Source organism: Chlamydotis macqueenii, chromosome 3, assembly GCF_036417535.1.
Source record: "Chlamydotis macqueenii isolate bChlMac1 chromosome 3, bChlMac1.mat, whole genome shotgun sequence".
Taxonomy (NCBI): Eukaryota; Metazoa; Chordata; class Aves; order Otidiformes; family Otididae; genus Chlamydotis; species Chlamydotis macqueenii.
The window spans coordinates 100,446,460-100,471,795 of record NC_141558.1 but is presented as its reverse complement, the minus strand read 5'-3'; the positions used below and the strand labels follow the sequence as shown (position 1 = coordinate 100,471,795).

Sequence of the window (25,336 nt, the reverse complement as noted above, 5' to 3'; positions counted from 1 at the left end):
CCTTTTCTGTGGCTTTTGAGTAAACATTTGGGATTAAGTCAAGATTTAATGAATAAAAATTAGGTTCTTCACCTGCTTAGAAAACGAGCGGTAACAGTAGCTTTTGAATAATCTTCACCTTTATTTTTGTTTTACTTGATTATACTGGTGGGAGCAATGAATGCTTTTGTTGCCAAAAGAAGGCGGGGGGTGGGGGCGGAGAGTTGGAAATGCTGGGTGTCGAAAAAGGAGGAGGAGGTTGCATATTCAATATCAAAGCAACTTGGGGAGTAATGTTAGAGAACGAAATTCCATTAAAAACTGTGCTCTGAAAACTTAGCGTTCTTCTACCAAGTGACTTGCAGAGTAAAAAGGCACAGTTTGCTATAGTAGATAATGAAGTCACAAGTGATTGCCTTACATTGCAAGTGACAACTTAAAGGTTTGTGATACTAACATTTTGACTGACCTGTGTGGTGTCGTGTAAATTTGAGCATGTGGATGACGCAACAGCATGGCTTGAATAGACGCTCATGTTCTCTTGTCTTGGATCTGTTGGATGGCTAGCAATAAGCTCACTGTTAACAGTCCTTTTAAAATTTAGCAGGATACTTTGAGGCAGATGTTTTATGAACAAAACTGCATGGTTTTGCAGTAGACTGAAATATTGACTCTGTCAGCTCTGAAAGTCTTAGTAATTATAATGTCTACTTTACTTGTTAATTGTACAACTAAAGCATTGTTTGTTCCTTTATACTGGCTCCTTTATGGCCCTAATGAATGTAAAAAGCATTTCTATTCCTTTTTCTTGTAATCTGCAATTTTCCTTGTTTCATTTGGGTATTAGCAAGGGAAACAGTGCAGTCTTTTGGAATATAATATGTAGAGGTATAAAAGTAATAACATGCATGTAAAAGTGCAAATAAGTATTTCTTATTAGAAGGGGATTAGGAGAAACTTCTAAAGTATATGTTTTAGTTAATGTATTACTTTCCTTATTCAAGCTTGCATTAAGACCAAATATTCTTTGCTTCTAACAATGCTTGCAGGTTCAGTAGGCCTAATATTAAAATTTTCTTTTTACTTTAATTGAATATAACTCTTTTCTGTTTTGTTTTGGTTTGGTTTTTTTCCAGATTGGGAATATATAAAAGTAATGAGAATTTAGAGGTTTACCTAGCCATGTAAAATTCTTATTAACACTTGTGGAATGCTTAAGACATCAAATATTATAAATGTAATGAATTAATGCCTCTTTCTCTGTAGGGTGCTGGTCAAGACAAACTTGGAATATACGTCAAGTCTGTTGTGAAAGGAGGTGCTGCAGATGTGGTTAGTAATATTATTAAATATCAGAAGTTCAAAGGTAGAAGAATCCTTCGGAAATGCTTTAAAATCCTTTATTTACTAGTATGTATGAATAACTGTTTTAATTTAGACCATGTTATTATTCGTGTATGAATTTTTTTCCTCTCTTATGTAATTAGGATGGTCGTCTGGCTGCAGGGGATCAGTTGCTCAGTGTGGATGGTCGAAGTTTGGTAGGCCTGTCCCAGGAAAGGTATGGAATGCTTTCCTTGGGTCTCTTTACATGAAGAAAATGTGACAGTAATAATTTACTGAAAAGAGCTGAAGCGTGTGTTTTTACATGTTAGGCTTTGTCTTGGCTTTTTATAACTGCTTATGAATAACCTTAGGAACAAGTTCAACTGTTCATGTAGTATTGTCTGTACATGATACGGGTTATCTTTATAGAAGGGATTGTATTACACATTTGGGTTTTGGTTTTGAGCAAACTTTATTTAGCTCTAATTTTAAATATTTTGGCTTCTGTCCTTTAACTGAAGAAACTGAAAAAAGTATTTGCCTGTAGGTGTTGCCTGTTTAGTAAGCATGTCTTCTAGTGATCATCTTCTAATTTTTCTTCTAGGTGATTTTAAGTATTTATCAGAAAAAGAATGTCTTTTTTGTCAAACAAAAGATTGCTAGAATAAATGTGGGAAATCATGACATACAAAGTGATGATAAGGACAACTAAGTAATACAGTGCCCAACTTTATTGTGTTTTATTTGCTTTGGCTTTTATTGCAGGGCAGCAGAACTTATGACTAGGACAGGTTCTGTAGTAACGCTAGAAGTAGCAAAACAAGGAGCAATTTACCATGGTCTGGCAACTCTGCTTAATCAGCCATCACCAATGATGCAAAGAGGTAAAAATGCTAATATTATTTATGTCGATAACAGCTTTATAATTCTTAGAATGCAGAAAATAAAATAATTCACAGTAGCTTGCCAAGTATTACCAAAATACTAAATCAGAAAAGAAACGTAATTGCACAGAAAATAAGCATTTCCTTCCTTATCAAAAGTTCATCTGTTTTTAAATACTGTTTGAAATTATGCTAGTCCAATCATTAATAAATGTTTTGCATATGTACCTTTTCAAAAACTAAGTGATGCACTTAAACACAGTTCTGATTTGAAGTAATTTTTATATTAACAAATAGAATGTAATTAATCCAAAGGGCATTAACCTTCAATGGCTTTTCTGTCCCTTTCATAAAAGCTTCTCTCCTCCTCTCAGAATATGGCTTCCTTGTAACCAGAGAGTGCAATGTAATTAACTAAGAGAGAAATAAATGGAAACAGAAGCCCCTGGAACATATTTGGCCACTGAATTTTTTTTTTTTTAAACTAAAAATATTGAAATGTGTCATCTTAAGTTTCTGTGTTTGATCATGGGAACTTTATCATATTCTATCATTTGATATTTTATCATCCTACTTCAGTGGATGATACTCCAAAAGACATATTTAATTATTATTTTAAAATGTTATAAAGGACGTTATTTTGTAAAGGAAGATCTCTTCTACATATACGGTAGTACTACAGTATAGAAAAGAATGGGTTAAAAGAATAAATCCTCATTATCACAGTTTACAACAACATCCCAGATGCCATATGCCTCTGAGAGTCAGCAAGAGACTTTGCAGTAAATCACAGTTGGCTTTTCCAAATATTGTGGTACCTTTTCAAAAGCTTTTTTGAAGCATACAAATCAAAGGAATTCCATATAGTTGATACAAGAGTGGGATTGTGTATCTGAATAAGTAAATATTTTTTAAATTTAGCATTTGCTTTACTAGGAACTCATTTTTTAATTATACAAGCAAGGTAGCTCTGGCTGGAAAAAGAATATGCTAGACAGTAGTTAATATAAGTGAAAGGGGGAAAATACATATCCAACTGTTACAGTTTCTGACCGCCGTGGCTCAGGTAAACCTCGACCAAAGAGTGAAGGTTTTGAGCTGTACAATAACTCCACTCAAAATGGGTCACCTGAGAGCCCTCAGCTGCCGTGGACAGAGTACAGTGAACCAAAGAAGCTGCCAGGGGATGAGAGGTTAATGAAGAACAGAGCTGATCATCGCTCCAGTCCCAATGTAGCAAGTAAGTAAGATTATCCTTCTTTTAGGGGTAGATGCCTCCTCCACTAGTTTTAGAGGCTGTTGAATTCAAAAAGAGTGTTTATTTTTAAAGATGGATTAAGTTTAATATGCTAACGTAGTAGTAATGGTAACATTTGGAGCAAGCCTCTTGTTAGAACTATTCAATGGAAAAATCAGTTACTTTGTGAATACTATTGTTTTAAGTTCTGTAAATTATTATTAACAGTCATGTAAATGCTTCCTTTAACTTTCCAACAGATCAGCCTCCAAGCCCTGGGGGAAAGAATGCTTATGCATCTGGAACTACCACCAAAATAACCTCAGTCTCTACTGGAAATCTTTGTACAGAGGTCAGAAGTGGCAAGCAAAATGCTGGCTATTAAACTTTCCTTAGCTTTCAATAGCATCAGTGTGCTTGAATAAAACCAGTGTGTTACCTAACTATTTGAACATAATGCTGGTGCTAGTGACAGGGTGGGAGTTTTGCTTATTAGAGCTAATGAAGGATTGAGACAGCTTTGAATTATTTTTATTAAATTTTATTCATTAAACTGTTCTTGTAATTTCTTGGGTTTGTGCAATATTGCATACTTTCTTTTAGACCATAAAAATATGAGTCTTAACCACAATTTATGTTTGATACTGGACAACTTCTTTATGTCCTGTTCCAGACAAAAAAAAGCTCTTATCAGCCAAAAGAAAGCATTTGAAAAGTTCATGTTTACAATAATATTCTGTACAGATCTGTGTGATTAGAAAATTCTACCTTATGTTCTTCCTACCTTTTTCAGGAACAGAATTTGCCCCCACGACCTGAAGCTTATCCCATCCCAACACAGACCTATACTAGAGAGTATTTCACATTCCCAGCTTCAAAGTCCCAGGATCGAATGGGTCCAGCTCAGAGTCAGTGGCCAAATTATGAAGAAAAACCACAGGTCCAGGCAGACAGTAATCATTCAATCAATACTACAATGCAGGTGAGAAGTAATTTCTTTCAATATAAGAAAGAAAGAAAAAAAAAAAAAGACAAAAAAAAAAAGACTGCTGGAGACATTTTTGCAGAACAGTCAACTCTCTCTAATCTCTGAGCTGTTGAGGACAAACTGTACCACAGGGGGAGAACAATTGCGCTTTTGCCAAGATTGGCTTGGGTTCAGAAATCCTACTCTTCCTCTTTTTTTTTGGTTTTGTTTTGTTTTCCCCTCCCTAGAATTTATGTTACCACGTTCTGCAGACCTGTCATCTGGGATGTTTTAATCCCCCGTTAGAGGTAATGGGGTGTAGATGGTAGTGTTTGTCTTGTAAAACGTGTTGTGGTTTTCTGAAAAGCAAACTAAATCTTTCACTCTTCCAAGAAGGTTTACATGGAAGGTTTATGTTTCTTTGCCTGCCAGGTGCATTGTTTAAGTGACAAAGTGAAGTATTAAAAATGAAATAAAACAGTACTTTGAGACCTATCCAAAGTCTTCACTGAAATGCATTCTGTGCTCCCAGTTAAAAAATAAATTCGTTACATGTATTATCAAAGTGCAGATGCTTCTTAACCTGAAATGAATTTATGCACAAGGTACCTTTATAGATTAAAAAAATAAATGTTGTTCTGCTCTTTGTAAATGAGAACTTTACTCAAATCCATACAGGAAATTAAATATAGATCTACTAAATCCAGTCACTGGATCATCTTTTTCTGTAATCCACCAAAGACTTAAAAATATATGTAGAGAAAATCTGGGTTTTTTGCTATTTCTTAATTTGTAATAAAAGCAGAGCCTTACACCAGACTCAGTATGTTTTTATTTTTGGAATAGCAATGTCATATAAATTAGTGGGGGTTTTTTTGTTGTTTTTTGTTTTTTGGTTTTTTTTTTTTTTAGTATTATAGCTATCAAATCTTAATTACTCCTTAAGTAGGAGGGTAATTTTGAAGGAGAATGTTGCAAATTAAATGACTGTGGCAAATAGCTATGGAAATATTTTGCTGAATTTCTGTGCTTAACTCCTTCACCTTTTGTGATTTCATCTCACCTAATCTTAGTTGCATAGTTAACATCTAGGTCCTCTCTGTAGACGATGGGATGGGGCGAGGCCACTATCTCCAGAGAATGTTTCCTACCCATTTGTCTTAATGGGATGAATTGCTGCCTGGACATGCATCTCTGTCCTGCTTAAGACAAGCTTGAGTAGCTTTTAGACGAGGTGGTTACAACTGGTGAGATGAACCCCATCTGTTCAGGCTGTTGATAGATACAGTATTTGAGTTAGGGTCTTAAGGCTGAATGCAGTGCAGGAAAGCATTTTCATAAAGCAAATGGCTATAACCTCTAGCTCCCTACAAGCATTGAAAGCGTATGCAACTTTTCACTGCCATATAATAGTTCTTTTAAGTTGAAAATTAGAGGAAAAGAGACTGACAAAAAAATAAAAAAAATCCTTGAAATTTTTACAGTGAGAATTTGGCTTTTTTAAAACAAAAAAAAGCTTTCTTAAGCTACTGACTAATGTGAAATGCCTGTTTTCTGAAGGCATTAGCAAACTGTTCAGCTAGGTGCATCTTTACAGCAAATGTAAAACAAATAGCTGTGTGTTCAGCTCTGCTGGACTAATAGAGCATAAAGAATACCCTCGTTCATCTCAAAGAAGGCATTCTTTAGAGGTCATGATTAAGGTCATTGATGGAGGAAAAAGAAAAGGAGTTTGCTTTCTTAGTCTTCTCCCAGTTGTTGATAATTGGTACATTATATGTTCAGTGCTTAGTAGTTCCTAACATTCAAAGTATGAATATTTACTTCAAGAAAACCATTAATAGATTTGACAAGCCCAGTTTATGGTCCAGTATTCTTTTTCAGGAGGTTGTACAGTGCAGTCAGACCCTCGGCTTGTATAAAAAAAGATTTGGTGTTTGATGCACTAAAAAAACGACAAGAGCGCAGACCAGTATACCCATGCCCCAGGAGCAGGTAGAATTAGACCTGACTGCCCAGATTTCATACCCGTGAGTGACACTGTAGTAATGAGAGCTTCCTGCATGTTTTCTCGCCTGTTAATGGAGGAGAGTAGGCAGCAGCTCCTTTGTCTCTTCCTCAGCAGCCTTTCTGTTTGCCTTCCCAATAGGAAAAATGCTCAGTCAAGCCAGCTGAAGGCTGAATGGAGCTGGTACGCCTGAGCTGCTGTTCCAAGCTGCCAGGACTCACATGTGGGGGAGGGATGCTCACATGTCAGGGATAGTCCTGAGAAATTGTGCAAGCTGGAGAGGTTTTCAGCTTAAGCTCCATTTTGCATTCATCCATCCTCCCAGTCCAGGTTTCCAGGCGTTTCAGAGGTTGCAAAGTCTTTCATGACTTGGATGAGTTAAAAAGACTGAGAAGAATATTTTATTGTTGGTTTTGTGAAACTTAACTGGATATGGAAATGCTGAAATTCACTGAAAATAATGACCTTCAGTAATAAGAATGTGGTTTGTGAGCCATTTTCAAATATGTTTTAATACAGATGGACTATGAAATACATGCCTTGTTTAATTTTTTCTAGCGTGTGGCTCGTTCCCAGGAAGAACTCAGAGATAAAGTTTTCCAGCCAGAGAGGAATCGTTTGGAAGTTGTTATACGGAAGGATGTAGAGTACATTGATCGGAAATCAGACAGCGATCAGTGGATTAATTCATCTGTGGATTCTAGCACATCTAGCCAAGAACACCTGAACCATTCATCCAAACCGGTCTCGCCTGGTTCTTGTTTAACTAAAAGTGGACCTGGCCGTTGGAAAACTCCAGCTACTAGTCAGCCAACTCCAGTGGCCATTTCCCAGCCCATCAGAACAGATCTTCCTCCTCCACCACCGCCTCCTCCAGTGCATTATGCAGCTGAATTTGATGAACTACAAATGGATTTGCCTCTGCCCCCCCCACCTCCTCCAAATCAGATAGGAGCACAAGCATCTTCCCAGGTAGCTGCTGCCGAGCGTAAAAAAAGAGAAGAGCATCAAAGGTGGTATGAAAAGGAAAAGGCACGTTTGGAAGAAGAACGAGAAAGGAAACGTCGTGAGCAAGAGAGAAAACTGGGCCAAATGCGTTCTCAGCCACTAATTCCTGCTCAGCCTGTGGTTCCTCCTGTTTCCCTTCAGCAAGTGAAATCAGAAAAACCTTCAACTTTGCAGAGGTCTCAAGAAACAGTCATTCGAGAGTTACAGCCCCAGCAGCAGCCTCGGACTATTGAGCGGAGAGATCTGCAGTACATTACTATCAGCAAGGAAGAACTGTCCTCTAGTGATAGCCTCTCTCCAGACCCCTGGAAACGGGATGCTAAGGAGAAACTGGAGAAGCAGCAACAGATGCACATTGTGGACATGCTGAGTAAAGAGATTCAGGAACTTCAGAACAAGCCTGATCGTACAGCAGAAGAAAATGACCGCCTGCGCAAACTCATGCTTGAGTGGCAGTTCCAAAAGCGACTTCAAGAATCAAAGCAAAAGGATGAAGATGATGATGAAGAGGAGGATGATGATGTGGATACTATGCTCATCATGCAGCGACTGGAGGCAGAAAGAAGAGCAAGGGTAAAAGGGCATAATCTTTTCTAGAAAAAAGTATTGTAAATATGTATTTTGTTGGGTTATCTGGCTTTGTCAGAGTATTTTGATGTTCTTAGAGGGTAAAGGAGGATGAAGCTTTCTTAAATACCTTGAATTTTAAAATTGCTAACTTACAGTGACTTCACCAGTTAAGTGATGTATTATGAAAATGTCACAGCTACCTGTTACAGAATGACAGCTTACAGTCAAATTTACTTTTCTGGTTGTGGGGAAAGAAATTCCCTTTGGATAAAGGGATTTTGCTGTGTACCTGGAGTAGGATTAGAAGGTTAAATATGGCAGGAATTTGCTTAGAGGAAGGTAAGCAAAAACCCTTGAAATTATGAAAGTCTCTAGGAGAAGCAGAAACAAAAATGGTGGGAGTTTTGCCCCAATATATTTACCTCTAAGAGTTCTTAGTTATGGTCTTGGACCTAACAGAACACAGACACTGAGTGCGTGCTGTTTCCAGGGAACAGCGAACTGAACTGAGATTCCACCTTGCTGGTCTGCTCCAAGTAAAGGCTGGGGTATAAGGCAGCTGTACCTCTACCTTTACCACCACCTCAGTGGTAACCCCAGCAGTGCTGGGGGGAAGCATTAGGTTGAGCTGTGTGGTTTTGGGTGTTGTAACAACTAATACACCCTGGCTAGGGCTCCAGCTCATACAGCCTTGGATTTTGCATGGTGTCCAGTTTAATCATTATCTGACAAGATTTGCTTACCTTAGTTTCAGTACTGTGAAAGCCCATAATACATGTAATAAGTGAATAGAACTAAGATGAAGTTTTTATCACTTTGCTGGTGGCTGTTGTCTCTCAGAATCTGTTATTACTGAGAAACAGTTTCTATAGAAAAACTTGTTTTTCTTTTCTGAATAACAGCACGGATACCAAAGTTACGTACCAATAGCTATGCTTTGACAGGCTTAAAAACTAGCTCTGTAATATGCTGAGTATCTTCTGTTTGTTTATCTTGAAAAGTCAACTTAATCCTGTGATAAGCAATTTTTAATTCTTGATAAATGTTTGGACGTGCTTATTTTGACATTCAGAAATACCTATTGCCTTGAGTAGTATTTGAGTTCAGGATTCTTTTGGCAGCTTAATTTCCTTAACTCGCTCTTGTCATATTCGCTGCAGTCTGCATTGCTTTCCCTTTTTCTTGTGGCTAACTTTATTACTGTGTAAAACAATAATATATCTTTGGCAAACAGGTTGCGTTAAAGCCCAGCATCGCTAACGTGTAATTTGTAGCACATAGGCAGTTACCTGTGGGCATAAAAAACCCCATGTAAAACTGCCATTTTTACAAACAGTGTCTTTAAAACTTTACTCTAGCAAGGCTAAAAAAGCCATGTGTCATTAATAGAAAGCCAGTTGTATTGCATGACATTACATCAGTCTTCTCTGCAAGTGCTGGATTTAAAATACTATTTGTGCATAAAGTTCTTCCAGCATTTTGGAAAGTTTTGAAACTAAAAAATAACAGTTGTTCTGAACTGATGTAATGTTTGCATTTTGGTTATATTTCACTGTCTATACCACTAGAGATGCAGTAAGTAGCATCTCTGGAGAAATACTGAGGTTTTGAATGAGTCAAACCAATGCTGATAAGAATTTTGGATTATTTTATTGTTTTCATTTCTGTATTTCAGGATTATGTCAATTCAGTTCCTCGTTTTAAAGCAGCTGACTTAACAAATAAAAGAAAATGCTTTTGAAATAGCACAAGTCTAACCTATCTTTATTTTCACTGCATCTTTCTTTTTTTCCCCTTTCTTACTACCTGCAGCAGACTGCTGTGCCAGCAATCTCTGTTCTAGATTTGGTATGTTTGTTTCCTTCTCTTCAATATCTCTTTCCTGTTTCAATTCCTGATACTATTAATAACCACCTTATATGCTTTGGATGATGATTTTGGCATCTTTTGAGTGTTCAAAAATCATTGTGATACAATAAGCAGTAAGTTTACTGTAAGCATGCATTTGAATGTTTCCAGATGTGGTGACTGCTTTCCCTGTGTTTCTCTCCTTTTAGATGTTGTGTTCTGCTTGCAGGCTTGATTTGTTTGTTGTAGCAGTGGTCTAATATGAAACTCTGTATGTGATGTTTTGTGCAATCGTGTTTATAAAATCTTACTAATAACTTAGAATGAACAGGCTGTGAGGTAAGATGTCCTCCTTTCCCTTCCCCGTCCCTGCAGTTTTTAAGAGCTCTAGCAACACCATTCCTTTCCAATTCAAAGTCAAATTGTCCTGAGAGCCTAATACTACAGCACACTGTTTCGGCACAGTGCTGAAACGCTGTTGTTTACAGGTGTTACAATCTTCTCATTAAAGTAAAAATGGATTCTAAACTCAGAAATTACCCCTGAACTAATATTTCCAAGTAGGTCACATAAACATGCAATTATTAAATTACCATATAATTTCAGTTTCAATTGGTTAATACCATTTTCTTGCATCCGAAACATGACAGGCTTTCAAATTGGAGTAGTAACTGCTACGACTCCACCTAATTCTCTATTTTATTGCTCTCATTGGAAATAGGTACATGGAAAAAGAGTTACGTAGCCTTCTAGAGAAGAAATACATCCCCTTCAAAGTGTATTTCTGTATAATTAGTATACCAATTTGAAAGAAAGGTAATGCTTGCAAGTTCTATTAGTATAATTAACTTGTGCTGCTGGAAAAAAAACTGTAAAGGTGTCTGTTCAAAGTATGGATTTGGATATTCAACACCAATTAAAAAAATATATCACCTTTTATAATGCATTCTTCAGATAACTTCGTAAGGTGTTAGGTTTGTATCAGTGGTACAGGAGCATTAAGCAGTTGACAGCAGTGGAACAGGTGAAGCGTGTCAGCTTTCGGAATTAATGGACAAGCCAGAAGGCATGGATTTTTTCAGGCTTAGTATCTATCAATATTTTTTCTTATTACTGCTCCTGTATTTTTTTTTTTTTTTTTGCTTAAGCCTTGGTCCCCAGAGCTGCGACTGGATAGATAAGGTACTTTGCCAAGCAGGCTGTAAACTTCTGGATCTTTCTGCGACAGGAGGTTGTGAAGGTAGACAGTATCATCAGCTTTAAAAATGGATTAGACAAATTCATAGACATCACGCCTGTAAACAGCTACTCAAAGGATTACACAGGGCTGTACCAGCTGACATCTCTAGTACCATGCTGAATGCTGAGGAGATGCTAGAAGAAATGGCCAGGCTTAGGTGCAGCTCTTCTTGCCATGGTCAGAGACAGAATACTGTGCTAGATGGATCCATGGCCTGAATCAGTGGAGGATTTACTATGTTCATAAATTTACCTTTAAAAAAAGAAAGCAAGCTAATTCTGAAATAGATGATGTTGAACGCTATACCGAGCAAATACCTATTTTTCCTAACTTGGTAATTTTCATACTGTTCACATGACTTTCTGGGCATAGTTGCATCTATCCTTCATGTACTCAAGAAATTTGTAGTTTCTAGAGGGGAAAAAAAATACATTTTAGAATGGTCCATGCTTTTTTCTGTATGTCTGACATGAGAATTGGTGATAGCTGTTCTGCTAACTCAAAGGCTGGTGAAAGGTGATGAATAGTTAATGCATTAATTGTCAACTTGGCTAGTGTTTGTCTTTAATGCCCTGGGCTACTAACAGATCTGACCTAGCTTTTAGTTTTCATAAATAAATAGGTATAAATTTGAAGTTCTTCTGGAACTTCTTTTAAAGCATTCTAAGCAGTGCTTGGGGAAATTAATTTTGTCTGGAATCTAAGACCTCCTGGGTGCCAGCCAGTCCTATAAATATCTTAACATTTCTGATAAGGAGCCAATGGGCTGATCCGTTATAAGGAGCAATAGCTTAGAAGAAAGATGGCCTTTCTTGCCCTCCTCTAGGTAGGAATAGTGCTGCAAGTGTCATGTTGGCGATAGGGGACAGAGTTGTGCGTCTGAGCAAACCGTTGGCACTTTAAGTAGAGCTGGGACAAAGCAAGGGGAAAGAATTAGTGCTTTGTGCTTAGCTGCTTTGCTCAGTTACAGCTGGGAGAGTGCTCTTCTCTGTCACTGGCTCTATGGATCAGCTGTTTCTGCTGAAACATGCTGCTTTGGAGGAACCCTGGAAGTACAGCAAATAACATGAAAACATTATTTTTAACTAGAGAAGAAGTATTGAATCCAGATATTCAACCTGAGAATCTAATAGCCCTCTTACTAGAAACGGGACGTGAAGCTGGCTTTCCTTAGCATCTTGAAAGTTACGGAGTTCGGTTTGAGCTGGGTACTGTTGTACGCACTCAAAGACAAATGCCTTTGAGCACTCTGGCGTGCCTCGCCATCCCACCGCTCCCTGCCTTGGTCTGGGAGTGCTCCAGAGTTACTAATCGTAAAGAAATGAAATGTCGCTCTGTAATAGTTGCTCTATTCCATTTTGTACCTTATGTATAAATGTTTGCCTTTTTACAAGGCAAAATGTTTACAATAGACTCTGACCTGGATACAGTTGTCTTTGCAATCATTATGGTTCAGATGTTGACAACAGTTCCAAGGTGGGAACCCTGCCCAGTTTTCCCATCTTTCTTTAGTTAAGCTCACAAGAAAATAGAACTACCCCTTTAATTTTGTGTGAAATATTTTCTTCTTTAAATGCATTTCAATGGGAATATTTGCTACTAAGCAAAAAGGCATCCATGCTGTAACGTGGGATCAGTAGCTGCTATGTTCAGAGGTTTTTGTTTTGTTTTTTTTTTTTTCCTAAATGCAGTTGGGACAGCATCAAGGAGTTTTCCTGTATTTTTTTTCACTGTGCAGTTTTTGCCCCTTTTTTTTTTTTTTTTAAGAGGAAATTGCTTCTCTTCTGTAACCGCTTTTGAATTACTAGCTGTCTTTCCTTTTGACAGCAATATTATGTCTTTTACTAAAATATAGTGTATTTTTAATAACCAAGACAAGAAGAGGTCTTAATCCAAGCAGGGAGTTGGCTAGCTACTTTATTCCCTTCTCTGCTGTATATATTGAGCTTGATCTCTATGTCATTTTCAGTTAGCAATTACAAAAGTTTTAGCCCTAAATAAGGGGAATTTATTTGGAGGTAGCATCCTCTAGTATACATTTGCCAAATTCCTGCCCAAATGAAATTAATTTTGTTTGTTAGCTTTCATGCTCAAAATTCATGGTTTTTAACACTTCAAATTAGAGGTGTTTTCACTTCAATTAGTCTTTTTAGCTGCTTGAAGATGTAGAAGGCAAATGTTTTCAAAATTACCTGTTGTACAAGGCCGTGAAATACCCATAACACAAATACTGCATGAACAGTGAGGGGGAAATAATGACCAGAAAATTATTCCACCCTAAAAAAAGTTCGTTTATAGAATTGATTGGAAAATTGACTAAAAAACCTAATTGCTTTTTAAAGCACATTTATTGTTAATTAATTGGAGAGAGATATACCTACCTGAAGATTGTCCTCACAAAGTCTATGAAAACTAAATTTCTCTTAATATATCATTATTGCTTCGTCTTGCAAGCCTTTCTCTGTAAATGAAACTGGATTGTAAAAACAAATCCAGGAGCAGAGAAGTGTCGGTGTTACTGGCAGCTTACAGGAAGATAACACCAATCAGTATCAGGGAGAGGGTTGGGGGAAATCACTTTAAAACATATGCTACAGTAAGAAATAACACAGCATGTAGTCCAGTTAATTTCTGTTTGTGAATGTTATTGTGCCAGTGAATATTCCTGTCCATCAAGGAGCTAGGTACTGTTAGCTTTAGAGAATCATGCAGAGTTTGGATTGTTGCTCAGTTTTCTTACCTGTGCAGTGTTTATCATAAACATATATAAACTAGTATTGCTTGCTGGACATCCGTTGTTCACGTGAGCTACTTCATCTCTGTAGTCAAAGATTTCTTTGCCTCACTCTCTGCTTTTTCCAAAACACATCTGTTGCAGATAGAGTGGGAGATTTTATTTATCTCCTGAGACTATTTGCAGACTTGCTGAATGAGCCTGTTACTTTAAGTGGATTGACCCTTTGACTAATGAGTCATGATTTTTCCGGTGCTTAAATACTAATCCAAAATGAAAAACCAATTGGCTGCTGGAGCTGTGGACTGTTGGTTCCAAGTATTTAATTTCACTTTACTGTACCTATGAGACTATGATTGCTGAAGCTGTCTGGAACGTGAGTCACCTCAGTCTTCTGCTAGGGGTTCATATATGACTGCTAAAAATGTCTCCCTGTGTGTTTTGTGCTTTTATGTATGTAGTTCTGTGCATCTCTTTTGTTGTTGTTCAGTTTTTGGGTTTTGGGTTTTTTTTTGTTTGTTGGTTTGGTTTGGTTTTTTGCTTAAGGTATTTTAGGAAACCAGTGTAACAAAGTGTACCTACTTTTAGCAGGTGGAATTTGTATTGATTTATCTGTGTATAGCATTTTCTACTGAATTAGTTATTTTTAGATGCAAATACTCACATTACTTCTTTTTTTTTTTTTTTTTTTTTTTTACACCCATCTTATCCACACGAGTGACAAAATAATTAAAGATGTGTCTCTGTGTTAGTTACAGGATGAAGAACGCAGACGGCAGCAACAGTTGGAAGAAATGCGCAAGCGAGAAGCAGAAGACAGAGCAAGGCAGGAGGAAGAGCGCCGACAGCAAGAGGAGGAGCGGACTAGAAGAGAGGCTGAAGAAAAGGTTGTGGTCTTCTGAGTGCTGCAGGGGTTCTTGCAGGCCTCTCCTCTTTAGCTTGGCCAGTAACAGCTCAGTGTTGGGTCAGCAGGGGTTAAACACGCTAGCCCTAGTGATAATGGTCATGGCCCAAGGCTTCAGTTTATCCAATATAAACCAAAAAATAATTAAAAAAATATCCCATTTGTGGTGCCCAGAGTTGACTGGTATTGCAGAAGTAGTACCATAGGCACCAGCTGAAGATTTTTAGCAGTGGCAAGGGCTTGCCTTCAGAGCCTTTTCTGAAAGTTACAGCAGAAATCAGTTACGTCCTGGTTTCCTTCAGCCCCCAACATGACTTGCCTACCTTCTTCGTTATAATGGCTGAGCTAGTGGTGTTGGGTTTTGCTGCATCTCAGGGACAGTACCTAAATATTTTTGCAGTAATGGTTTTACGCAGAGAGAGAGAGAAAAGAATAGGAAATATAGTGGAGTGGAGATGAGTACTCTATATAGTCTTTCATGTTTGGACCATAGGAGGAAAAGGAATTGGTTTCTAGAAAGGAAGTAAATAATTTCAGAAGATAAGTCACTGTGCAATAAAACAGATTATAAAAATTCAGGCTCATAGGTTCCTTCCAAACATTGTAGATGAATTTGTGAAGCCTTATTGTTCAAAACTGGAAGACAGACCACCTCATCTGACTCTTAGCATGTTCATTAAGACCCTCTTCGTCCTAGAGAAAGAAAAATTACTTTTGTTCCAATTGAAGACTTGCATGTTAGTAGCACTGACTTCAGGATGGAGAAAGAGGGCTAGCTTTTAGTGTTGAAAGAAATATTTTATTGGAAGAGTGAGCAAATATATTTAAAAAAAAAAAACAAACAGCCCTTAGATATATTCACGTTGTTAATTTGTTTTGTTGGATTGTTTTCAAGCTCTGTTAGATTGTTTTCCATAAGCAGCATGGGTTGATGTGTAGAAGAAAGTTAACCTGGGGATAGTGGTAGATGAGAAGTGAGGAAGGTGTATCTGGACTGAGGAAAGTATTTTAAAAATATACCATAGGAAGTTAAAAAAACAAAAAAAAAAAGGCAGCCGAAAGAAACAACCAAGGCTTTCTTAATTTCTGACAATGATGCAGCCGAATGACATTTGGATCACACACTTGAAAGGGTTTCCACTGGTGGATCTTGACTGAGACACTTGTACGCATACCAACTCAGAACTCAGTACCATCTGACCACTAAAGTGGTTTTAGAGAGTAGTACAAAGAGATTAGTTTCATGTCTTTGCTCTAGATGAGCAAGATCAGAATTACTTATTACAATAACCGATACAGTGTTAAGCAAGTAAGGGGGATTTTTTTTTAAAGACATGGATTAAAACCAGAAGAGTAATTGTTCAAAATATTATATATTTCCAGCAGAAGTTATACTATGCTTAGACAAAAGGGTTTTTGTTACATGCAGTTTCCAAATACACATTTTAATTTGTTATCAAAAAAACTACTGAATAGACCCTTGTATTAGTTTACAATGTGGCTTAGACAAGAGCTGAACAGAATTAAATGCTGTTTAGTTTAAAACAGTAAAAATCTTTTAAACGGGGAAAAATACATAGAAGATATTTCATGGCCTTTTAAATGGTCAATAGCCTCATATAAATGTCATCAGCATAGTTTTTTTTTTTAATTTGTTTTTTACAAATGTTTTTAAAAACTAGTTATTTGAGATCTGTTTTGATTTCTATGCAAAAGTAGTTTTCCTGGTATTTACACTAGAAACTTTGTTAGGAGTCATCTATTCCAAGGCTCTGTTGATTAATTTACATCATAAAAGCATGCAGCAAAATTACAAAGTTCCTTTTTTAAGATGGTAGTTAATTCTAGTTATTTCCCTCTCCCACAGATTCTTTACAGCTTTAGTAAGTCTACCCCTTATTAATTGTAGTTACATTTTGAGTCAATAAATGCGGGAATTGCCCATAGTGCACACAGGCAGCTGCCTTAGTTACCAGAGGCAGTGGTAAATCTGGAAAAAACAGCAACCCTGTGTTACAGGATGATTGCTATTTTTTTAAATAGCAGTAAATATTCTTTGTATCAGAGTCCATATAGATGTCCTTCTTATTGCCAGAAAATAAAATTTAAAAAAAATGTTTGTAGCTTGGTGATGAAAAACTTAAATTTCTCTTAGAATGAAATGTCTGTCTTTCTGACCACTGTGTTTCTGTTTCCTCTGGACTTACAGAGGCGACAGGAAGAGGAGTATTACAGTCGCTTAGAAGCTGAAAGGCGCAGGCAGCACGATGAAGCAGAACGAAGATTACTGGAACCTGACGAGCCTGGTCTGTACAGACCTCCGCTTCCACGGGAATATGAACTCCCATCCCCAACCCCTTCATCTAACGCTCCTCCTCCCCCACCTCAGCGAAACACCTCTTACCTCAAAACACAGGTCCTCTCCCCTGACACGATTTATACTGCCAAGTTTGTTGCATACAATGATGATGATGAGGAGGAGGAGGATTCCAATCTAGCAGGTCAGGATAAGTACTCCAGCACAAGAAAATCTTATGGTGACTTTCCTCCTGCCACCCTTAAGCCACAGCAGCCCTCCCGCCAGCCTCGCCCAGTTTCAGATGGCCTCTTTCTTTCCAACTCATTCCAGTCATCTGCAGTCAATGCCAACAGTACTACTGCCAAAAAAAGCCAGCCCCTGCCCCCACCAAACAAACCGAGTTTTATCCAGGCCAGCAGCTCTAAAGGTAGACACTGTGAAATCAATCCTCTCTACAGAACTATCCTCATGTTTTCAACTCTGGTGCTGTAGATTGAATCGCTTACTTTTTGATTTTTTTTTTTTTCCCACTTAATCACTGTTTTCACTATGGTGATCTAACTTAAATCCTGATATTAATACAAATCCTCCGATTTTTAATTGTTTTGATCTCTCAAATTTCCTTGTTCCTTACCCAAGCTCTTCAAAATCAAAAATTCCATCTTTCACACAACGAATCAGAAATGATTTTAACTGTCACTCAACCAATTCAAAGTACTGTTGGTTTTGGCTTTCATCCTGTATCTTTCAGTGATTTGTTTTGTATGACTGACCACTGGTTACTCAGGGCATCTGGAAGTGCACCTTTCTTGAACATAGGAGACCTTTTCCTAATGGGTTCATGGACAGAGCTTATCTTCTGCTTTCTTTATTGGTACCAGGGTTCTCTCTCTTAATAGTGTGTGCAAATGGCTTTAAAAATGACTTTGGTAGACGTAGTTCTTAAATATACAAGCACCAAGAGACATACAGGACATGCAGTTAGTTTCAGGTGTCAGGCACCATTCCTGTACTTCCGCTTGGTACAGTGCCATTTTCTTGCTAAGAGAGACAAAAATCTAAATTTCATCTTAGTGCTTTTTGCCTTAATCATGCTCTCCTCTTCTGCACCCCTGTATTTCTTTGTCTCCTCATCTTGTTTCTTTTATAACTCCAAGTGGGCAGCCATAGTGGAGTTTAATTTCAAGTAGAGCTCCAGCTGCCAGTCGCTTCAGCACCATGTTTTATCTACAGAGTACTAGTTTAGCTATACTCATGAATTTAAAGCTAATTCAGTCCAAAGTTCCACACTAATTTTTTTTTAAACTCCAGTCTGTGTAGATATCACTGTAATAAATTTGCAGTTTATTAATAAAATATTTTTGTCTTTAAATAGCAGCATCTGACAACACTTCCCCTACATTTATTTTCTTCTTCTGTATTCTTCTGAAGGGAATGGTGGCCGTGACGTTCCCCTAGTTTATTCTTTTTACTTATTCTGGAAGTCAACAAATGTTTGATAACCAACTCCAGCCGATCAGATCATCCTTCTAAAATGCCAAGGGTAGCAAGTCACCTGAGACAGCAAGGGGAGGGTGTTTATGCTGGCTTCTAGCCGAATGGTTAACTTGTTTACTGGATTCAAGTCAAATGTGGAAGGCTACAGTATGGTGTATCCCTGATCACCTTTTTAGCCATCTAACGAATTATGAAAATAACTTTCTTTAATCAGAGGTGTGATGTGCCCTGGTCATAGGGAGCATACGAGCCTCAGAATAGGTTCATCTATCAGAAGCACTTCTAATCCAGCTGCGGTAGTGTGTGAATCTGAGTTAGGATATGTATGAGGCCATACAGGTACGTGATACTCTGAGCTTCCTGTCTGCATCCTTTTCAATTAAGGCTCAAGTCATCATTTTTCAGCAAGGCATCCTTTCCTTTGCAGAGCAAACTAGCTTCTGCTACAGCTGGACCGCGTTCAGTGCTGAAGAGAAGCTCTGTACAGCATTCTGTAGTTCTAATATTGCTGAAGGGACAGTAGCTTAGCTCGGTTATAATTACTGTCCAACTGATACAGTTGATGCTTTGCAGTGTCACTGTTTGGGGTCAGTCAGCACCCAAGGTGCATAAAAAGTATCCATACTGATACTCGTTTAAAGGAAAAAAAAAAACCACCAAACCTTTCTTTACCCTGGTGTTGGCTATGAGATCTCATGATGCAGTAGCCCCTATGGGTCCTGCAAGCCCATCTGTCACTGCTATCTGGCTCTGTCATAGCTTCCAAATCTTAAAGGAAGGTGAGAGAAAATTTTAGCTTTTCAGTGTGTTGTCATTAGACTGGAGTATAAGTAGACACACTCTACACTACCTGCTATGTGCTACCATTACAGTGCCAGTAATTCAAATTTTCCCTCCTACAATGCTGAGAGTCCACTGATAAACCCACAACCAGTGATCCCAAATCATGGTTTTTTTTATCAGGAAGACTCTAGCTTTTGAGCAGCTTATATTAAACAGAATTGCTGAGTTAAAATAAGATTAAAGAAAGACAGGAAATAAGCGGGAAAGATTCTCTTCAAGCACCATGATTATCTATGTTGTCAGCTTACTCTTAGGAATATTCTGAAATGGCAGTCTTCTGACATGAAGTTTTTGTACTGTGTCTGTACTGAATTTTTGTTCTTTTAAAGGACTTCCTTTTTCTAGAAATTCTCATTTTATACTGATTATAATAGAGCATAAAGCGTGCCTTCCATCACAGCACGTAGGCTTGCAAAGGCCCTTGCTTCCCTCCCTTATTTGGCACTTGGAAGGCTGTACAGGTAATGAATGAAGTAACTCTAGAACCATTAGTCACAAGTTGTCACCACCACTCTTCCTGCCTCCCATCATCCACAACCCAGAAGGCCATTTCATATGTAATTGCATATCCCAAGCCTGCTTTCTCTTAATTTTAATGGAAAAATGAATCTCAGGGAAGTGAAACGTTCAGTGATATTTTTGGTGTGTGTGCACGTTTGTTTTTCCTGGAAAACAATGAGAAGGACAACCTACAAAGATTTGGTTAGGGTTTTGGTAACCTTTAAGGAATATTGTAGTATGATGCTTCGCCTTTAATAACCTAATTCATAAACCATACAACTAATTCTGAATACTCTTATTTCATAATTTTTAAAATAGCCATGAGAACAGGTTAACTTCACCTGATTGCTCAAGCTTCTATGAAGACTGCCTGCGTAACGTACAAAGCCGTTTGCACAAAATGCAGAATTCACTGTGCAGTTTACCATCTCCCATCTCGCTGACTCTCTTACATTCCTGTCCTTTACAGCTCTCTTCTGTTCTGAGTGTTAACTCTAGTAAACCACGCTTCTGCAAATTTTGCTCTCGTACCTTCTTCCACTGGGTCTGTATTTTAAGACCATTGGGTCTGTGAAGTAACCAAGGAAGAAGCCAGCACCCAAATCAGAACTACTGTGCTAAAGCAGGTGGAAGTGTGAACCACAGCATGTGGATCCAGACTTTTCCAAGTAGGGAAGATAATACTTTAATGCCTGAAGGGAAAAAAAATCTTCATGTGCGTGGCATACCTAGTGTGATTTGGTCTGCTACAAATTTTTGGTGGAAAAAATTTAGCCTACAACACGCTAGCTAAATTTGCTTGTGTGTTCCAGCTTCATGTATCTCTTTTATTGAATATTTATGAGAAGTTGCATATACCAGTGGAAGAAGCAAACATTTCCTTCTTTACCAAAGAAGGTTCACAAGACATAACATGTACAATATTGAGACCAGAACTGTCTGAAGGCAAATCTGAGTATTGTGCTGACTCTTACTTTTACTCTTTTCCTGACAGTTATTAAGAGAATATGGTCTTAAATACAGATTAAATTTTAAAATTTTTTTTATTGGAAAGAAAAGGTTTTGTCTTGTGGCCTTTAGAAATAATTAATATAATGTGTAAAACGTGTGTGTTATATCAGCATAAACTAAAGGTGCAGTGCTGCAAGATACCGGCTTGAAATTTAAATTTAAGGGGGTGTGGGGGGAAGGGGGCATTTTCTGAGTGATACAGTTTACTTAATCAGACTAAACAGAGACAAATGTTCTGACTCTGCTGAATGGCAAAGATGGTACATACTAATCTCAGCTTACTTTTAGCCTTAGAAAGAGAGCAGCTGCAGCTAACTTATTTCCTGTGGAGCTTGTTACAGGATAATGAAGTGTGCTGCTCTTTCGTCAGTCTCCCTGAATGACTTCTAATGTCTGTCTTACAGTAAGCCATAATAAGATAAAGCCCATGATTTGATATGTGCTGGATAAACTAAACAAAATGTGTTCTGACTCAAAATTAGAAATAAAAAAATTACAGCTGTTTTGAGGGGGTCTGCAATTTAGTAGTACTTGTTTTAGATATTCTAGAGGTCAGGTGACCCTCTAAATTTATTTCTGATTCTAGTTTGGGATTATTTCTTGAAAGAAGCACTGCACCTTTTTAAAGAAATACAATCTAAAATTTCTGTGTTGTAACTGAAATCCTTCAACTTACTTTTTCTTTTGCATAAGGAATAAATTCATACACTGGATCTACAGGAGCAGCTGTTGGGGCACATGAAGTTTACCGGGATCCAAGAGACAAAAGATCTAAAAGGTGACAAGCAGGACTCTGTTAAGTTCTATACACCTATATATTGGCTAGCTTCTGCAATGTTTTCTATTGTTGTATCTCTGTGGGCTATTCAACACTTCCGCAGTTGGCTCTGGAGTATCTTGGGTCACTGTAAGATACAAGTAAGTTCTCCACAGATCTTTAAGTGATCTGAAGTACTGCTTCCCAGCAGCAATTTCAGTGCTACAACTGAATAAACTCTGTAAATCACTGTAAATTAACAGCTTCAACTGTTCTAGGGTGTATTTGTAAATCTGAACAGTACCTCTCAAGTGTGATTCTTACCAAATTTGTAATAAGCATAAATAATACAGACTGTATCTTATATGTGAGTGGCAAGCTTTACTGTGTTGCGTACTGAAGATATGACTGGGCTGGGCTAGGATTCTGTAGAAGCTGTTAGCCCAGTTCCTGTGTTTTAAAATGTAGTGAATGATTCAGCGGAGTGCAGAGCAGAGACCTCTTGGAGCTAAAAGTGAAACCTCTTCTGATCAAGAAATTGAAATAGATATTAAAGCTGTATTATATGAGAGTTAATCACATATGTAAAGTATTGTTACAGCTACAACTAAGAATGATTTGAGATCTTCACTGTGATGGTCAAAAACACATAAATACAAACAGATGGTTTGCTACAAGGGTAAGAGATAAGTGCAAGACTTCAGGCAGCAATTGCGCTTGGAAGCTTTGCCAGTATAGAATAAAATACAGAGGTGTTGCAGCTGCTATGCTGTACCTCAGTACTAGAAGCTTTCTTTACCAAGACACAATTCCAGCGCTTTTTCCTAGACACGTGCCACCACAGAAAGGCTTGGTTTAGCCGTAACAGCAATGCTGTGCTAATATAGACAGAGCCTTAGTTTACACCTGCACTTATTGCCAAGCACTTTCATTCATGTTCACGTGGCAGAGATGGCTCATGAGCCATTAATTTGTCTTATGTGACAGCACAGTGTCAGAATTAAAGGTACATGTGGGGAACAAAACCTTGCAGAATACTAAATGGAGAATCTTTTGCTGTAGTCAAAAAAGCTACCGGTCAGTACATGGTCACTAAGAATTACTATGTTTAAGGATATTGTAGATAAGAGTTGTAACACAGACTTTTTTTTCCCTTTCCAGTCAAGATACAGATTTACCTGGAGCACCAGAAAATTTGACGTTCAGGGAACGCCAGCGACTTTTTTCACAGGGTCAGGATGTATCCAATAAAGTAAAAGCTTCTAGGAAACTAATGGAACTGGAAAATGAGTTGAACACAAAATAAGATTAAAGCACCTTATCAGATGTAACTGAAGATCTCTAAATTGAGGGATTGAGATGGGGGGCACACTACTAATGAACAGAAAATGAATGTTTTCTGAAAGGAGTGACTTTGATTCCTCTGTATCTAAGACTGTTAATTAAGATTTAGAGATGTTGCAATAGCAAGAAAACTGATTACTTTGCCAGGAGCTTGTGGTTTATACAATGAAAGCACTGTAAAATTTTAAAGATATGAATCACGTGAAGGTAACTTTTTTTTTTTCCTTTCTGTTTTGGGGGTTAAGTTCATGTGCACCAGACCAAGTAGCACTTGTCAAAGATAAGTTCTGTTTCCTGGTGTTTTACAGACACACTTTTTTTTTAGCTGCTGAGCAGAGAGAGTGAGAATAGCTTGAACTGCCTAAACTAAACTGTGCACTAGAAATTAGTATTTTAGGTTGTTTGACAAGAAGCCAGTGTCTGGGCCACCTGAAATAAGACTCGTATATACAAGTTTGACATACTGTATGGTGTTCATACAATGATCAGCATATCAATACAGATCTTACCATTACTTAGTAGTGGAATAACACACATTCTGTATGTAGAACCTTGGAATAAAAACATTTCTAGTCCTGCGTATTTGTTGGGTCTAAAAATGGTTGTGAAATAATTTATCTGTAGTTATGGAAAAGTCTCTATGTTGATGCATCTCCACTAAATGTGCTTCAGACTTTCAAAAATGTGAAGAATAAAACCTTTGGATAATTGTTTTAATAAAAATTACATAAGCAATAGGTAGTAGGCTACACTAGTGGCCCTTCATCAGCTTAGGACCAAAATGTTAGGAATGTGTTAAAGGTGAGGAGAAATGATTCCATTTCCAAGGTGAGCAGAACAGATACATATGTTTTCTGAGAAAGGTAGATGAGAAATTATTAGGCAATTAGCAAGGAGCAGTATTGATAAGTCTGCTATTATCAGTTCAGCAGTATCTTTTTTTTTCTTTTTTTTTTTTTTTTTCCTATGGAGAAGTGAACTGGCATGTTGGCGTAAGGCATCAAATACAATAACTGCTGGCTGGGAGTGGGAACGTTAGTAAGGTCGCTAACAGAGCTGGTGTGCTGGCAACAAACCATCTCCGCTCACCCTGAGAAAGCAGTACTAGCGAGCTCTTCTTTGTTCTAGCTGACTTTACTGACATCCTGTTACTGTTGTACTGAAAAGCTTTTTGGCAGTTCAAGCTATTTTTTCACACTGTAATAGCCTTATTTAATTTTAAATTGTTAATCTTTTTTTCCTCCCACTATTTCTTCAGCTGTGCGTATGTGGCTGATGATGTTGGGAATAAGGACCTCATCAGAGTTTTTCTCATTGTGTGATGTTAAGACAATATATATTGTGATTCCAAACAAATTTTCTATTCGACAAAGCCCTTTACTGGCTTTAGATGATTTTTTTTTTCCTGTATCATATTGTTCTCTTATAAATATATATTTAGGGAATTGTGCACACTTCCAAATACAAAGGGGTAGACTTTCACTGCCTTAGGAAAGAAATCACTTTTAATAAGAGTTGTATGATAAATAAATGCAAGTTAATGAAAATTGGAGTGTAAATATTTTTTACGTATTTCAGGTTTCTTATTTGAAAGTGTGCTTTTACCGTTTCACCTGTTAAATATGAAGTAGAAGATTAAACTGGTTCAAAGTGTTAATGAAGGATCTGCATGCTTGCTATGTCTGTTAATCAGGAAAAGCAAGCCTCTCCCAATTTATCTTGAGAACACTAGCAGCCTTACAGTGACAAATTTTTCTTAAGGAAAAAATACTTATGCTGTGGCTGAATTACTGTTGCTGCTAGAATCTGAAAAAGGCTTAGCAAAAAAAATACCTATAACCTTCAGTTGAGTGGATTTGGCCGCTATTGGGCATTCAGGTCAAGTGTGAATATGTGTAAAAGTGCTTTTCATATTTGTCTGTGCATTATTATGAAAAACATCAAAACTGCTGTAGTTTCCCATTTCTACTGTATTTCACTTGCAACCTATTTTTAATAAAGTTTGTATTGTATTTAACTTTGCATTAAATGTTTTTTGTACTGTTTGTTATTTGATTCTGCATTCATAACAACATTGTCATAAACCAAAGGGGCTCTTGTTACTATGTTTTGCCTTACCTGTCATTTTAAAATATATTTACAAGCAAAGTCAGTGTGTCTCATAATGAATAGATGAAAACCTCAAATTAACTTTACATGGCGAATCAACAAAAGAGGCTGATTCTCATTGTTCCGAGAGGAGTTCTTGCCTGATGTTCAATATCTGTAGATACTGAAAGAAGATGTGATTTTTTTATAGCTTAACCAGCAACTTAAGAAATAGTAAATATTGGCAGGGTCAGTTACACAGGCTAGTCATACTGTATTTGTATCCTCCTC

At 37.5% G+C, this 25,336-nt stretch overlaps 1 protein-coding gene across 20 annotated transcripts in view; it reads left to right on the top strand.

Moving 5' to 3' along the window:
- AFDN (afadin, adherens junction formation factor) overlaps positions 1 to 24,974 on the top strand; it is a 127,062-nt gene extending 102,088 nt beyond the window's left edge. For 7 of the 20 annotated variants that reach the window (XM_086743860.1, XM_086743855.1, XM_086743850.1 and 4 more), the window contains 11 exons: positions 1,246 to 1,311; positions 1,467 to 1,540; positions 2,071 to 2,189; positions 3,235 to 3,429; positions 3,687 to 3,778; positions 4,220 to 4,408; positions 6,960 to 7,982; positions 14,554 to 14,688; positions 16,915 to 17,206; positions 21,550 to 21,634; positions 22,775 to 24,974. In XM_086743860.1, the coding sequence (XP_086599986.1) occupies positions 1,246 to 1,311; positions 1,467 to 1,540; positions 2,071 to 2,189; positions 3,235 to 3,429; positions 3,687 to 3,778; positions 4,220 to 4,408; positions 6,960 to 7,982; positions 14,554 to 14,688; positions 16,915 to 17,206; positions 21,550 to 21,634; positions 22,775 to 22,919 (2,415 nt within the window). In that variant the 3' untranslated portion in view covers positions 22,920 to 24,974. Of the gene's footprint in view, positions 1 to 1,245; positions 1,312 to 1,466; positions 1,541 to 2,070; positions 2,190 to 3,234; positions 3,430 to 3,686; positions 3,779 to 4,219; positions 4,409 to 6,959; positions 7,983 to 9,791; positions 9,828 to 14,553; positions 14,689 to 16,914; positions 17,432 to 21,549; positions 21,635 to 22,774 lie in introns of all 20 variants that reach the window. The other 13 variants (XM_086743852.1, XM_086743856.1, XM_086743851.1 and 10 more) reach the window with 8 other exon arrangements.
- The last annotated feature ends 362 nt before the right edge of the window (positions 24,975 to 25,336 follow it).